This window comes from Phyllobates terribilis, unplaced genomic scaffold (assembly GCF_046119375.1).
Source record: "Phyllobates terribilis strain yellow unplaced genomic scaffold, ASM4611937v1 Scaffold_3__8_contigs__length_932513732, whole genome shotgun sequence".
Taxonomy (NCBI): Eukaryota; Metazoa; Chordata; class Amphibia; order Anura; family Dendrobatidae; genus Phyllobates; species Phyllobates terribilis.
In genome coordinates, this window is record NW_027362763.1 from 11,978,410 (window position 1) to 11,995,878 (window position 17,469).

General features: G+C 31.1%; 1 protein-coding gene across 2 annotated transcripts in view; it reads right to left on the reverse strand.

Annotated features, from left to right (window-relative positions):
* DNMT3A (DNA methyltransferase 3 alpha) overlaps positions 1–17,469 on the reverse strand; it is a 473,310-nt gene that overhangs the window by 382,880 nt on the left and 72,961 nt on the right. For both annotated transcript variants that reach the window (XM_073673658.1, XM_073673656.1), the window contains exon 3: positions 475–579. In XM_073673658.1, coding sequence (XP_073529759.1) covers positions 475–579 — 105 coding nt within the window. The remainder of the gene's footprint in view (positions 1–474; positions 580–17,469) is intronic.

The following is a 17,469-nucleotide window of genomic DNA, read 5'->3' on the forward strand; positions in this document are numbered from 1 at the left end:
ATAGTACAGGTGTACAGGAAATGCCAGATAGTACAGCGCAGGTAACACCAGGTAACCGGCCAGACGTGGAGTGCATATGAATAGCGGCTGTATCATGACAACGGCTGCAGCTAAGTTCATAACCCTTTCAACTTGGAACAGAAACTATGTCAGTGCAGCCGCTGCGAGCATGACTCAGCTACAATTAATAATGCATCCAACTCCTGCACAGAAGGACGGTGCTATTATACACCCACGTGGTGCACACAGGACTGAGCCAGGCACAGAAGGGAACTCAGCAACGGGATATAAAAAACACATTCAGAAGAAACAAATGGGCGAAAAAACAACCGCAGCTAGAGGGCCAGGACTGATCACACAAAAGCTGAAAACCCCCAAAGAGGCTAAAAAAGTCCTGAGGGTTTATAGCTCTTATTATACAACAGAGGAATCACCCCGATACAGGTGATGAGGCTACGGGGGCTCGTTACCCACCATTTCCTGTTTACGCCTTCTGCCTGGACGCCCAACTTTCTTCATGGACCCCCCAACATCATGCCTGTCCTCCTTCCTCTTCTGATCCTTGGCATCATCTTCTGCCTAGTGGAAAGAATGAAAGCATCAGCAACGACCCAGAGAAGGACACTAGGGGGCAGTATTATAGTAGTTATATTCTTGTACATAGGAGCAGTATTATAGTAGTTATATTCTTGTACATAGGGAGCAGTATTATAGTAGTTATATTCCTGTACATAGGAGCAGTATTATAGTAGTTATATTCTTGTACATAGGGGGCAGTATTATAGTAGTTATATTCTTGTACATAGGAGCAGTATTATAGTAGTTATATTCTTGTATATAGGGAGCAGTATTATAGTAGTTATATTCCTGTACATAGGGGCAGTATTATAGTAGTTATATTCTTGTACATAGGGGGCAGTATTATAGTAGTTATATTCTTGTACATAGGGGCAGTATTATAGTAGTTATATTCTTGTACATAGGGAGCAGTATTATAGTAGTTATATTCCTGTACATAGGAGCAGTATTATAGTAGTTATATTCTTGTACATAGGGGGCAGTATTATAGTAGTTATATTCTTGTACATAGGGGCAGTATTATAGTAGTTATATTCTTGTACATAGGGAGCAGTATTATAGTAGTTATATTCTTGTACATAGGGGCAGTATTATAGTAGTTATATTCTTGTACATAGGGGGCAGTATTATAGTAGTTATATTCTTGTATATAGGAGCAGTATTATAGTAGTTATATTCTTGTACATAGGGAGCAGTATTATAGTAGTTATATTCTTGTACATAGGGGCAGTATTATAGTAGTTATATTCTTGTACATAGGGGGCAGTATTATAGTAGTTATATTCTTGTACAAGGGGCAGTATTATAGTAGTTATATTCTTGTATATAGGAGCAGTATTATAGTAGTTATATTCTTGTACATAGGGGCAGTATTATAGTAGTTATATTCTTGTACATAGGGGGCAGTATTATAGTAGTTATATTCTTGTACATAGGGGCAGTATTATAGTAGTTATATTCTTGTACATAGGGGCAGTATTATAGTAGTTATATTCTTGTACAAGGGGCAGTATTATAGTAGTTATATTCTTGTATATAGGAGCAGTATTATAGTAGTTATATTCTTGTACATAGGGGCAGTATTATAGTAGTTATATTCTTGTACATAGGGGGCAGTATTATAGTAGTTATATTCTTGTACAAGGGGCAGTATTATAGTAGTTATATTCTTGTATATAGGAGCAGTATTATAGTAGTTATATTCTTGTACATAGGGGCAGTATTATAGTAGTTATATTCTTGTACATAGGAGCAGCATTATAGTAGTTATATTCTTGTACATAGGAGCAGTATTATAGTAGTTATGTTCTTGTACATAGGGGGCAGTATTATAGTAGTTATATTCTTGTACATAGGGGCAGTATTATAGTAGTTATATTCTTGTACATAGGGGCAGTATTATAGTAGTTATATTCTTGTACATAGGGGGCAGTATTATAGTAGTTATATTCTTGTACATAGGGGCAGTATTATAGTAGTTATATTCTTGTACATAGGAGCAGTATTATAGTAGTTATGTTCTTGTACATAGGGGGCAGTATTATAGTAGTTATATTCTTGTACATAGGGGCAGTATTATAGTAGTTATATTCTTGTACATAGGGGCAGTATTATAGTAGTTATATTCTTGTACATAGGGGCAGTATTATAGTAGTTATATTCTTGTACATAGGGGGCAGTATTATAGTAGTTATATTCTTGTACATAGGGGCAGTATTATAGTAGTTATATTCTTGTACATAGGGGCAGTATTATAGTAGTTATATTCTTGTACATAGGGGGCAGTATTATAGTAGTTATATTCTTGTACATAGGGGGCAGTATTATAGTAGTTATATTCTTGTACATAGGAGCAGTATTATAGTACTTATATTCTTGTACATAGGAGCAGTATTATAGTAGTTATATTCTTGTACATAGGGAGCAGTATTATAGTAGTTATATTCTTGTACATAGGAGCAGTATTATAGTAGTTATATTCTTGTACATAGGGGCAGTATTATAGTAGTTATATTCTTGTACATAGGGGGCAGTATTATAGTAGTTATATTCTTGTACATAGGGGGCAGTATTATAGTAGTTATATTCTTGTACATAGGAGCAGTATTATAGTAGCTATATTCTTGTACAAAGGAGCAGTTTTATAGTAGTTATATTCTTGTACATAGGAGCAGTATTATAGTAGTTATATTCTTGTACATAGGAGCAGTATTATAGTAGTTATATTTTTGTACATAGGAGCAGTATTATAGTAGTTATATTCTTGTACATAGGGAGCAGTATTATAGTAGTTATATTCTTGTACATAGGAGCAGTTTTATAGTAGTTATATTCTTGTACATAGGGGGCAGTATTATAGTAGTTATATTCTTGTACATAGGGAGCAGTATTATAGTAGTTATATTCTTGTACATAGGGAGCAGTATTATAGTTGTTATATTCTTGTACATAGGAGCAGTTTTATAGTAGTTATATTCTTGTACATAGGAGCAGTATTATAGTAGTTATATTCTTGTACATAGGAGCAGTATTATAGTAGTTATATTCTTGTACATAGGAGCAGTATTATAGTAGTTATATTCTTGTACATAGGAGCAGTATTATAGTAGTTATATTCTTGTACATAGGGAGCAGTATTATAGTAGTTATATTCTTGTACATAGGGAGCAGGATTATAGTAGTTATATTCTTGTACATAGGGGGCAGTATTATAGTAGTTATATTCTTGTACATAGGGGGCAGTATTATAGTTGTTATATTCTTGTACATAGGAGCAGTATTATAGTAGTTATATTCTTGTACATAGGAGCAGTATTATAGTAGTTATATTCTTGTACATAGGAGCAGTATTATAGTAGTTATATTCTTGTACATAGGGAGCAGTATTATAGTAGTTATATTCTTGTACATAGGGAGCAGTATTATAGTAGTTATATTCTTGTACATAGGAGCAGTATTATAGTAGATATATTCTTGTATATAGCAGTATTATAGTAGTTATATTCTTGTACATAGGAGCAGTATTATAGTAGTTATATTCTTGTACATAGGAGCAGTATTATAGTAGTTATATTCTTGTACATAGGGAGCAGTATTATAGTAGTTATATTCTTGTACATAGGAGCAGTTTTATAGTAGTTATATTCTTGTACATAGGAGCAGTATTATAGTAGTTATATTCTTGTACATAGGAGCAGTATTATAGTAGTTATATTCTTGTACATAGGAGCAGTATTATAGTAGTTATATTCTTGTACATAGGGGCAGTATTATAGTAGTTATATTCTTGCACATAGGAGCAGTATTATAGTAGTTATATTCTTGTACATAGGAGCAGTATTATAGTAGTTATATTCTTGTACATAGGGAGCAGTATTATAGTAGTTATATTCTTGTACATAGGGGGCAGTATTATAGTAGTTATATTCTTGTACATAGGAGCAGTATTATAGTAGTTATATTCTTGTATATAGGAGCAGTATTATAGTAGTTATATTCTTGCACATAGGAGCAGTATTATAGTAGTTATATTCTTGTACATAGGAGGCAGTATTATAGTAGTTATATTCTTGTACATAGGGGGCAGTATTATAGTAGTTATATTCTTGTACATAGGAGCAGTATTATAGTAGTTATATTCTTGCACATAGGAGCAGTATTATAGTAGTTATATTCTTGTACATAGGAGCAGTATTATAGTAGTTATATTCTTGTACATAGGGAGCAGTATTATAGTAGTTATATTCTTGTACATAGGGGGCAGTATTATAGTAGTTATATTCTTGTACATAGGAGCAGTATTATAGTAGTTATATTCTTGTATATAGGAGCAGTATTATAGTAGTTATATTCTTGTACATAGGAGCAGTATTATAGTAGTTATATTCTTGTACATAGGAGCAGTATTATAGTAGTTATATTCTTGTACATAGGGAGCAGTATTATAGTAGTTATATTCTTGTACATAGGAGCAGTATTATAGTAGTTATATTCTTGTACATAGGAGCAGTATTATAGTAGTTATATTCTTGTACATAGGAGCAGTATTATAGTAGTTATATTCTTGCACATAGGGGCAGTATTATAGTAGTTATATTCTTGCACATAGGGGCAGTATTATAGTAGTTATATTCTTGTACATAGGAGCAGTATTATAGTAGTTATATTCTTGTACATAGGGGCAGTATTATAGTAGTTATATTCTTGCACATAGGAGCAGTATTATAGTAGTTATATTCTTGTACATAGGAGCAGTATTATAGTAGTTATATTCTTGTACATAGGAGCAGTATTATAGTAGTTATATTCTTGTACATAGGGGGCAGTATTATAGTAGTTATATTCTTGTACATAGGAGCAGTATTATAGTAGTTATATTCTTGTACATAGGAGGCAGTATTATAGTAGTTATATTCTTGTACATAGGGGGCAGTATTATAGTAGTTATATTCTTGTACATAGGAGCAGTATTATAGTAGTTATATTCTTGCACATAGGAGCAGTATTATAGTAGTTATATTCTTGTACATAGGAGCAGTATTATAGTAGTTATATTCTTGTACATAGGGAGCAGTATTATAGTAGTTATATTCTTGTACATAGGGGGCAGTATTATAGTAGTTATATTCTTGTACATAGGAGCAGTATTATAGTAGTTATATTCTTGTATATAGGAGCAGTATTATAGTAGTTATATTCTTGTACATAGGAGCAGTATTATAGTAGTTATATTCTTGTACATAGGAGCAGTATTATAGTAGTTATATTCTTGTACATAGGGAGCAGTATTATAGTAGTTATATTCTTGTACATAGGAGCAGTATTATAGTAGTTATATTCTTGTACATAGGAGCAGTATTATAGTAGTTATATTCTTGTACATAGGAGCAGTATTATAGTAGTTATATTCTTGCACATAGGGGCAGTATTATAGTAGTTATATTCTTGCACATAGGGGCAGTATTATAGTAGTTATATTCTTGTACATAGGAGCAGTATTATAGTAGTTATATTCTTGTACATAGGGGCAGTATTATAGTAGTTATATTCTTGCACATAGGAGCAGTATTATAGTAGTTATATTCTTGTACATAGGAGCAGTATTATAGTAGTTATATTCTTGTACATAGGAGCAGTATTATAGTAGTTATATTCTTGTACATAGGGGGCAGTATTATAGTAGTTATATTCTTGTACATAGGAGCTGTATTATAGTAGTTATATTCTTGTACATAGGGAGCAGTATTATAGTGGTTATATTCTTGTATATAGGAGCAGTATTATAGTAGTTATATTCTTGTACATAGGGGCAGTATTATAGTAGTTATAGTCTTGTACATAGGAGCAGTATTATAGTGGTTATATTCTTGTATATAGGAGCAGTATTATAGTAGTTATATTCTTGTACATAGGGAGCAGTATTATAGTGGTTATATTCTTGTATATAGGAGCAGTATTATAGTAGTTATATTCTTGTACATAGGGGGCAGTATTATAGTAGTTATATTCTTGTACATAGGAGCAGTATTATAGTAGTTATATTCTTGTACATAGGAGCAGTATTATAGTAGTTATATTCTTGTACATAGGGGGCAGTATTATAGTGGTTATATTCTTGTATATAGGAGCAGTATTATAGTAGTTATATTCTTGTACATAGGGGGCAGTATTATAGTGGTTATATTCTTGTATATAGGAGCAGTATTATAGTAGCTATATTCTTATACATAGGAGCAGTATTATAGTAGTTACATTCTTGTACATAGGGGGCAGTATTATAGTGGTTATATTCTTGTATATAGGAGCAGTATTATAGAAGTTATATTCTTGTACATAGGGGGCAGTATTATAGTAGTTATATTCTTGTACATAGGGGCAATATTATACTAGTTATATTCTTGTACATAGGGGCAGTATTATAGAAGTTATATTCCTGTACATAGGGGCAGTATTATAGTAGTTATATTCTTGTACATAGGGGGCAGTATTATAGTAGTTATATTCTTGTACATAGGAGCCGTATTATAGTAGTTATATTCTTGTACATAGGAGCAGTATTATAGTAGTTAAATTCTTGTACATAGGGGCAGTATTATAGTAGTTATATTCTTGTACATAGGGGGCAGTATTATAGTAGTTATATTCTAATACATAGGGGGCAGTATTATAGTAGTTATATTCTTGTATATAGGAGCAGTATTATAGTAGTTATATTCTTGTACATAGGGAGCAGTATTATAGTGGTTATATTCTTGTATATAGGAGCAGTATTATAGTAGTTATATTCTTGTACATAGGAGCAGTATTATAGTAGTTATATTCGTGTACATAGGAGCAGTATTATAGTAGTTATATTCTTGTACATAGGGGCAGTATTATAGTAGTTATATTCTTGTACATAGGGGGCAGTATTATAGTAGTTATATTCTAATACATAGGGGGCAGTATTATAGTAGTTATATTCTTGTATATAGGAGCAGTATTATAGTAGTTATATTCTTGTACATAGGGAGCAGTATTATAGTGGTTATATTCTTGTATATAGGAGCAGTATTATAGTAGTTATATTCTTGTACATAGGAGCAGTATTATAGTAGTTATATTCGTGTACATAGGAGCAGTATTATAGTAGTTATATTCTTGTACACAGGGGCAGTATTATAGTAGTTATATTCTTGTACATAGGGGGCAGTATTATAGTAGTTATATTCTTGTACATAGGGGGCAGTATTATAGTAGTTATATTCTTGTACATAGGAGCAGTATTATAGTAGTTATATTCTTGTACATAGGGGCAATATTATACTAGTTATATTCTTGTACATAGGGGCAGTATTATAGTAGATATATTCTTGTACATAGGAGCCGTATTATAGTAGTTATATTCTTGTACATAGGAGCAGTATTATAGTAGTTATGTTCTTGTACAAAGGGGGCAGTATTATAGTAGTTATATTCTTGTACATAGGAGCAGTATTATAGTAGTTATATTCTTTTACATAGGGAGCAGTATTATAGTAGTTATATTCCTGTACATAGGGGCAGTATTATAGTAGTTATATTCTTGTATATAGGGGGTAGTATTATAGTAGTTATATTCTTGTACATAGGAGCAGTATTATAGTAGTTATATTCTTTTACATAGGGAGCAGTATTATAGTAGTTATATTCTTGTACATAGGGGGCAGTATTATAGTAGTTATATTCTTGTACATAGGGAGCAGTATTATAGTAGTTATATTCCTGTACATAGGGGCAGTATTATAGTAGTTATATTCTTGTATATAGGGGGTAGTATTATAGTTGTTATATTCTTGTACATAGGAGCAGTATTATAGTAGTTATATTCTTGTACATAGGAGCAGTATTATAGTAGTTATATTCTTGTACATAGGAGCAGTATTATAGTAGTTATATTCTTTTACATAGGGAGCAGTATTATAGTAGTTATATTCTTTTACATAGGGAGCAGTATTATAGTAGTTATATTCTTTTACATAGGGGACAGTATTATAGTAGTTATATTCTTGTACATAGGGGACTGTATTATAGTAGTTATATTCTTGTACATAGGGAGCAGTATTATAGTAGTTATATTCTTGTACATAGGGGGCAGTATTATAGTAGTTATATTTTTGTACATAGGGGCAGTATTATAGCAGTTATATTCTTGTACATAGGGGGCAGTATTATAGTAGCTATATTTTTGTACATAGGGGCAGTATTATAGTAGTTATATTCTTGTACATAGGGGGCAGTATTATAGTAGTTATATTCTTATACATAGGGGGCAGTATTATAGTAGTTATATTCTTGTACATAGGAGCAGTATTATAGTAGTTATATTCTTGTACATAGGGAGCAGTATTATAGTGGTTATATTCTTGTATATAGGAGCAGTATTATAGTAGTTATATTCTTGTACATAGGAGCAGTATTATAGTAGTTATATTCTTGTACATAGGAGCAGTATTATAGTAGCTATATTCTTGTACATAGGGGGCAGTATTATAGTAGTTATATTCTTGTACATAGGGGGCAGTATTATAGTAGTTATATTCTTGTACATAGGAGCAGTATTATAGTAGTTATATTCTTGTACATAGGGGCAATATTATACTAGTTATATTCTTGTACATAGGGGCAGTATTATAGTAGATATATTCTTGTACATAGAAGCCGTATTATAGTAGTTATATTCTTGTACATGGGAGCAGTATTATAGTAGTTATGTTCTTGTACATAGGGGGCAGTATTATAGTAGTTATATTCTTGTACATAGGAGCAGTATTATAGTAGTTATATTCTTTTACATAGGGAGCAGTATTATAGTAGTTATATTCCTGTACATAGGGGCAGTATTATAGTAGTTATATTCTTGTATATAGGGGGTAGTATTATAGTAGTTATATTCTTGTACATAGGAGCAGTATTATAGTAGTTATATTCTTTTACATAGGGAGCAGTATTATAGTAGTTATATTCTTGTACATAGGGGGCAGTATTATAGTAGTTATATTCTTGTACATAGGGAGCAGTATTATAGTAGTTATATTCCTGTACATAGGGGCAGTATTATAGTAGTTATATTCTTGTATATAGGGGGTAGTATTATAGTTGTTATATTGTTGTACATAGGAGCAGTATTATAGTAGTTATATTCTTGTACATAGGAGCAGTATTATAGTAGTTATATTCTTGTACATAGGAGCAGTATTATAGTAGTTATATTCTTTTACATAGGGAGCAGTATTATAGTAGTTATATTCTTTTACATAGGGAGCAGTATTATAGTAGTTATATTCTTGTACATAGGAGCAGTATTATAGTAGTTATATTCTTGTACATAGGAGCAGTATTATAGTAGTTATATTCTTTTACATAGGGGGCAGTATTATAGTAGTTATATTCTTTTACATAGGGGACAGTATTATAGTAGTTATATTCTTGTACATAGGAGCAGTATTATAGTAGTTATATTCTTGTACATAGGGGGCAGTATTATAGTGGTTATATTCTTGTATATAGGAGCAGTATTATAGTAGTTATATTCTTGTACATAGGGGGCAGTATTATAGTGGTTATATTCTTGTATATAGGAGCAGTATTATAGTAGCTATATTCTTATACATAGGAGCAGTATTATAGTAGTTACATTCTTGTACATAGGGGGCAGTATTATAGTGGTTATATTCTTGTATATAGGAGCAGTATTATAGTAGTTATATTCTTGTACATAGGGGGCAGTATTATAGTAGTTATATTCTTGTACATAGGGGCAATATTATACTAGTTATATTCTTGTACATAGGGGCAGTATTATAGAAGTTATATTCCTGTACATAGGGGCAGTATTATAGTAGTTATATTCTTGTACATAGGGGGCAGTATTATAGTAGTTATATTCTTGTACATAGGAGCCGTATTATAGTAGTTATATTCTTGTACATAGGAGCAGTATTATAGTAGTTATATTCTTGTACATAGGGGCAGTATTATAGTAGTTATATTCTTGTACATAGGGGGCAGTATTATAGTAGTTATATTCTAATACATAGGGGGCAGTATTATAGTAGTTATATTCTTGTATATAGGAGCAGTATTATAGTAGTTATATTCTTGTACATAGGGAGCAGTATTATAGTGGTTATATTCTTGTATATAGGAGCAGTATTATAGTAGTTATATTCTTGTACATAGGAGCAGTATTATAGTAGTTATATTCGTGTACATAGGAGCAGTATTATAGTAGCTATATTCTTGTACATAGGGGGCAGTATTATAGTAGTTATATTCTTGTACATAGGGGGCAGTATTATAGTAGTTATATTCTTGTACATAGGAGCAGTATTATAGTAGTTATATTCTTGTACATAGGGGCAATATTATACTAGTTATATTCTTGTACATAGGGGCAGTATTATAGTAGTTATATTCTTTTACATAGGGAGCAGTATTATAGTAGTTATATTCTTTTACATAGGGGACAGTATTATAGTAGTTATATTCTTGTACATAGGGGACAGTATTATAGTAGTTATATTCTTGTACATAGGGAGCAGTATTATAGTAGTTATATTCTTGTACATAGGGGGCAGTATTATAGTAGTTATATTTTTGTACATAGGGGCAGTATTATAGCAGTTATATTCTTGTACATAGGGGGCAGTATTATAGTAGCTATATTTTTGTACATAGGGGCAGTATTATAGTAGTTATATTCTTGTACATAGGGGGCAGTATTATAGTAGTTATATTCTTATACATAGGGGGCAGTATTATAGTAGTTATATTCTTGTATATAGGAGCAGTATTATAGTAGTTATATTCTTGTACATAGGGAGCAGTATTATAGTAGTTATATTCTTGTACATAGGAGCAGTATTATAGTAGTTATATTCTTGTACATAGGAGCAGTATTATAGTAGTTATATTCTTGTACATAGGAGCAGTATTATAGTAGTTATATTCTTGTACATAGGAGCAGTATTATAGTAGTTATATTCTTGTACATAGGAGCAGTATTATAGTAGCTATATTCTTGTACATAGGGGGCAGTATTATAGTAGTTATATTCTTGTACATAGGGGGCAGTATTATAGTAGTTATATTCTTGTACATAGGAGCAGTATTATAGTAGTTATATTCTTGTACATAGGGGCAATATTATACTAGTTATATTCTTGTACATAGGGGCAGTATTATAGTAGATATATTCTTGTACATAGAAGCCGTATTATAGTAGTTATATTCTTGTACATAGGAGCAGTATTATAGTAGTTATGTTCTTGTACATAGGGGGCAGTATTATAGTAGTTATATTCTTGTACATAGGAGCAGTATTATAGTAGTTATATTCTTTTACATAGGGAGCAGTATTATAGTAGTTATATTCCTGTACATAGGGGCAGTATTATAGTAGTTATATTCTTGTATATAGGGGGTAGTATTATAGTAGTTATATTCTTGTACATAGGAGCAGTATTATAGTAGTTATATTCTTTTACATAGGGAGCAGTATTATAGTAGTTATATTCTTGTACATAGGGGGCAGTATTATAGTAGTTATATTCTTGTACATAGGGAGCAGTATTATAGTAGTTATATTCCTGTACATAGGGAGCAGTATTATAGTAGTTATATTCCTGTACATAGGGGCAGTATTATAGTAGTTATATTCTTGTATATAGGGGGTAGTATTATAGTTGTTATATTCTTGTACATAGGAGCAGTATTATAGTAGTTATATTCTTGTACATAGGAGCAGTATTATAGTAGTTATATTCTTGTACATAGGAGCAGTATTATAGTAGTTATATTCTTTTACATAGGGAGCAGTATTATAGTAGTTATATTCTTTTACATAGGGAGCAGTATTATAGTAGTTATATTCTTTTACATAGGGGACAGTATTATAGTAGTTATATTCTTGTACATAGGGGACAGTATTATAGTAGTTATATTCTTGTACATAGGGAGCAGTATTATAGTAGTTATATTCTTGTACATAGGGGGCAGTATTATAGTAGTTATATTTTTGTACATAGGGGCAGTATTATAGCAGTTATATTCTTGTACATAGGGGGCAGTATTATAGTAGCTATATTTTTGTACATAGGGGCAGTATTATAGTAGTTATATTCTTGTACATAGGAGCAGTATTAAAGTAGTTATATTCTTGTATATAGGGGCAGTATTATAGTAGCTATATTCTTGTACATAGGAGCAGTATTATAGTAGTTATATTCTTGTATATAGGGGGCAGTATTATAGTAGTTATATTCTTGTACATAGGAGCAGTATTATAGTAGTTATATTCTTGTACATAGGGGGCAGTATTATAGTAGTTATATTCCTGGACATAGGAGCAGTATTATAGTAGTTATATTCTTGTACATAGGAGCAGTATTATAGTAGTTATGTTCTTGTACATAGGGGGCAGTATTATAGTAGTTATATTCTTGTACATAGGAGCAGTATTATAGTAGTTATATTCTTTTACATAGGGAGCAGTATTATAGTAGTTATATTCCTGTACATAGGGGCCGTATTATAGTAGTTATATTCTTGTATATAGGGGGTAGTATTATAGTAGTTATATTCTTGTACATAGGAGCAGTATTATAGTAGTTATATTCTTGTACATAGGAGCAGTATTATAGTAGTTATATTCTTGTACATAGGGGCAGTATTATAGGAGTTATATTCTTGTACATAGGAGCAGTATTATAGTAGTTATATTCTTGTACATAGGGGGCAGTATTATAGTAGTTATATTCTTGTACATAGGGGGCAGTATTATAGTAGTTATATTCTTGTACATAGGAGCAGTATTATAGTAGTTATATTCTTGTACATAGGGGGCAGTATTATAGTAGTTATATTCTTGTACATAGGAGCAGTATTATAGTAGTTATATTCTTGTACATAGGGGGCAGTATTATAGTAGTTATATTCCTGTACATAGGGGCAGTATTATAGTAGTTATATTCTTGTATATAGGGGGTAGTATTATAGTAGTTATATTCTTGTACATAGGAGCAGTATTATAGTAGTTATATTCTTGTACATAGGGAGCAGTATTATAGTAGTTATATTCTTGTACATAGGGGGCAGTATTATAGTAGTTATATTCTTGTACATAGGGAGCAGTATTATAGTAGTTATATTCCTGTACATAGGGGCAGTATTATAGTAGTTATATTCTTGTATATAGGGGGTAGTATTATAGTTGTTATATTCTTGTACATAGGAGCAGTATTATAGTAGTTATATTCTTGTACATAGGAGCAGTATTATAGTAGTTATATTCTTGTACATAGGAGCAGTATTATAGTAGTTATATTCTTTTACATAGGGAGCAGTATTATAGTAGTTATATTCTTTTACATAGGGAGCAGTATTATAGTAGTTATATTCTTTTACATAGGGGACAGTATTATAGTAGTTATATTCTTGTACATAGGGGACAGTATTATAGTAGTTATATTCTTGTACATAGGGAGCAGTATTATAGTAGTTATATTCTTGTACATAGGGGGCAGTATTATAGTAGTTATATTTTTGTACATAGGGGCAGTATTATAGCAGTTATATTCTTGTACATAGGGGGCAGTATTATAGTAGCTATATTTTTGTACATAGGGGCAGTATTATAGTAGTTATATTCTTGTACATAGGGGGCAGTATTATAGTAGTTATATTCTTATACATAGGGGGCAGTATTATAGTAGTTATATTCTTGTATATAGGAGCAGTATTATAGTAGTTATATTCTTGTACATAGGGAGCAGTATTATAGTAGTTATATTCTTGTACATAGGAGCAGTATTATAGTAGTTATATTCTTGTACATAGGAGCAGTATTATAGTAGTTATATTCTTGTACATAGGAGCAGTATTATAGTAGTTATATTCTTGTACATAGGAGCAGTATTATAGTAGTTATATTCTTGTACATAGGAGCAGTATTATAGTAGCTATATTCTTGTACATAGGGGGCAGTATTATAGTAGTTATATTCTTGTACATAGGGGGCAGTATTATAGTAGTTATATTCTTGTACATAGGAGCAGTATTATAGTAGTTATATTCTTGTACATAGGGGCAATATTATACTAGTTATATTCTTGTACATAGGGGCAGTATTATAGTAGATATATTCTTGTACATAGAAGCCGTATTATAGTAGTTATATTCTTGTACATAGGAGCAGTATTATAGTAGTTATGTTCTTGTACATAGGGGGCAGTATTATAGTAGTTATATTCTTGTACATAGGAGCAGTATTATAGTAGTTATATTCTTTTACATAGGGAGCAGTATTATAGTAGTTATATTCCTGTACATAGGGGCAGTATTATAGTAGTTATATTCTTGTATATAGGGGGTAGTATTATAGTAGTTATATTCTTGTACATAGGAGCAGTATTATAGTAGTTATATTCTTTTACATAGGGAGCAGTATTATAGTAGTTATATTCTTGTACATAGGGGGCAGTATTATAGTAGTTATATTCTTGTACATAGGGAGCAGTATTATAGTAGTTATATTCCTGTACATAGGGAGCAGTATTATAGTAGTTATATTCCTGTACATAGGGGCAGTATTATAGTAGTTATATTCTTGTATATAGGGGGTAGTATTATAGTTGTTATATTCTTGTACATAGGAGCAGTATTATAGTAGTTATATTCTTGTACATAGGAGCAGTATTATAGTAGTTATATTCTTGTACATAGGAGCAGTATTATAGTAGTTATATTCTTTTACATAGGGAGCAGTATTATAGTAGTTATATTCTTTTACATAGGGAGCAGTATTATAGTAGTTATATTCTTTTACATAGGGGACAGTATTATAGTAGTTATATTCTTGTACATAGGGGACAGTATTATAGTAGTTATATTCTTGTACATAGGGAGCAGTATTATAGTAGTTATATTCTTGTACATAGGGGGCAGTATTATAGTAGTTATATTTTTGTACATAGGGGCAGTATTATAGCAGTTATATTCTTGTACATAGGGGGCAGTATTATAGTAGCTATATTTTTGTACATAGGGGCAGTATTATAGTAGTTATATTCTTGTACATAGGAGCAGTATTAAAGTAGTTATATTCTTGTATATAGGGGCAGTATTATAGTAGCTATATTCTTGTACATAGGAGCAGTATTATAGTAGTTATATTCTTGTATATAGGGGGCAGTATTATAGTAGTTATATTCTTGTACATAGGAGCAGTATTATAGTAGTTATATTCTTGTACATAGGGGGCAGTATTATAGTAGTTATATTCCTGTACATAGGAGCAGTATTATAGTAGTTATATTCTTGTACATAGGAGCAGTATTATAGTAGTTATGTTCTTGTACATAGGGGGCAGTATTATAGTAGTTATATTCTTGTACATAGGAGCAGTATTATAGTAGTTATATTCTTTTACATAGGGAGCAGTATTATAGTAGTTATATTCCTGTACATAGGGGCCGTATTATAGTAGTTATATTCTTGTATATAGGGGGTAGTATTATAGTAGTTATATTCTTGTACATAGGAGCAGTATTATAGTAGTTATATTCTTGTACATAGGAGCAGTATTATAGTAGTTATATTCTTGTACATAGGGGCAGTATTATAGGAGTTATATTCTTGTACATAGGAGCAGTATTATAGTAGTTATATTCTTGTACATAGGGGGCAGTATTATAGTAGTTATATTCTTGTACATAGGGGGCAGTATTATAGTAGTTATATTCTTGTACATAGGAGCAGTATTATAGTAGTTATATTCTTGTACATAGGGGGCAGTATTATAGTAGTTATATTCTTGTACATAGGAGCAGTATTATAGTAGTTATATTCTTGTACATAGGGGGCAGTATTATAGTAGTTATATTCCTGTACATAGGGGCAGTATTATAGTAGTTATATTCTTGTATATAGGGGGTAGTATTATAGTAGTTATATTCTTGTACATAGGAGCAGTATTATAGTAGTTATATTCTTGTACATAGGGAGCAGTATTATAGTAGTTATATTCTTGTACATAGGGGGCAGTATTATAGTAGTTATATTCTTGTACATAGGGAGCAGTATTATAGTAGTTATATTCCTGTACATAGGGGCAGTATTATAGTAGTTATATTCTTGTATATAGGGGGTAGTATTATAGTTGTTATATTCTTGTACATAGGAGCAGTATTATAGTAGTTATATTCTTGTACATAGGAGCAGTATTATAGTAGTTATATTCTTGTACATAGGAGCAGTATTATAGTAGTTATATTCTTTTACATAGGGAGCAGTATTATAGTAGTTATATTCTTTTACATAGGGAGCAGTATTATAGTAGTTATATTCTTTTACATAGGGGACAGTATTATAGTAGTTATATTCTTGTACATAGGAGCAGTATTATAGTAGTTATATTCTTGTACATAGGAGCAGTATTATAGTAGTTATATTCTTGTACATAGGGGGCAGTATTATAGTGGTTATATTCTTGTATATAGGAGCAGTATTATAGTAGTTATATTCTTGTACATAGGGGGCAGTATTATAGTGGTTATATTCTTGTATATAGGAGCAGTATTATAGTAGCTATATTCTTATACATAGGAGCAGTATTATAGTAGTTACATTCTTGTACATAGGGGGCAGTATTATAGTGGTTATATTCTTGTATATAGGAGCAGTATTATAGTAGTTATATTCTTGTACATAGGGGGCAGTATTATAGTAGTTATATTCTTGTACATAGGGGCAATATTATACTAGTTATATTCTTGTACATAGGGGCAGTATTATAGAAGTTATATTCCTGTACATAGGGGCAGTATTATAGTAGTTATATTCTTGTACATAGGGGGCAGTATTATAGTAGTTATATTCTTGTACATAGGAGCCGTATTATAGTAGTTATATTCTTGTACATAGGAGCAGTATTATAGTAGTTATATTCTTGTACATAGGGGCAGTATTATAGTAGTTATATTCTTGTACATAGGGGGCAGTATTATAGTAGTTATATTCTAATACATAGGGGGCAGTATTATAGTAGTTATATTCTTGTATATAGGAGCAGTATTATAGTAGTTATATTCTTGTACATAGGGAGCAGTATTATAGTGGTTATATTCTTGTATATAGGAGCAGTATTATAGTAGTTATATTCTTGTACATAGGAGCAGTATTATAGTAGTTATATTCGTGTACATAGGAGCAGTATTATAGTAGCTATATTCTTGTACATAGGGGGCAGTATTATAGTAGTTATATTCTTGTACATAGGGGGCAGAATTATAGTAGTTATATTCTTGTACATAGGAGCAGTATTATAGTAGTTATATTCTTGTACATAGGGGCAATATTATACTAGTTATATTC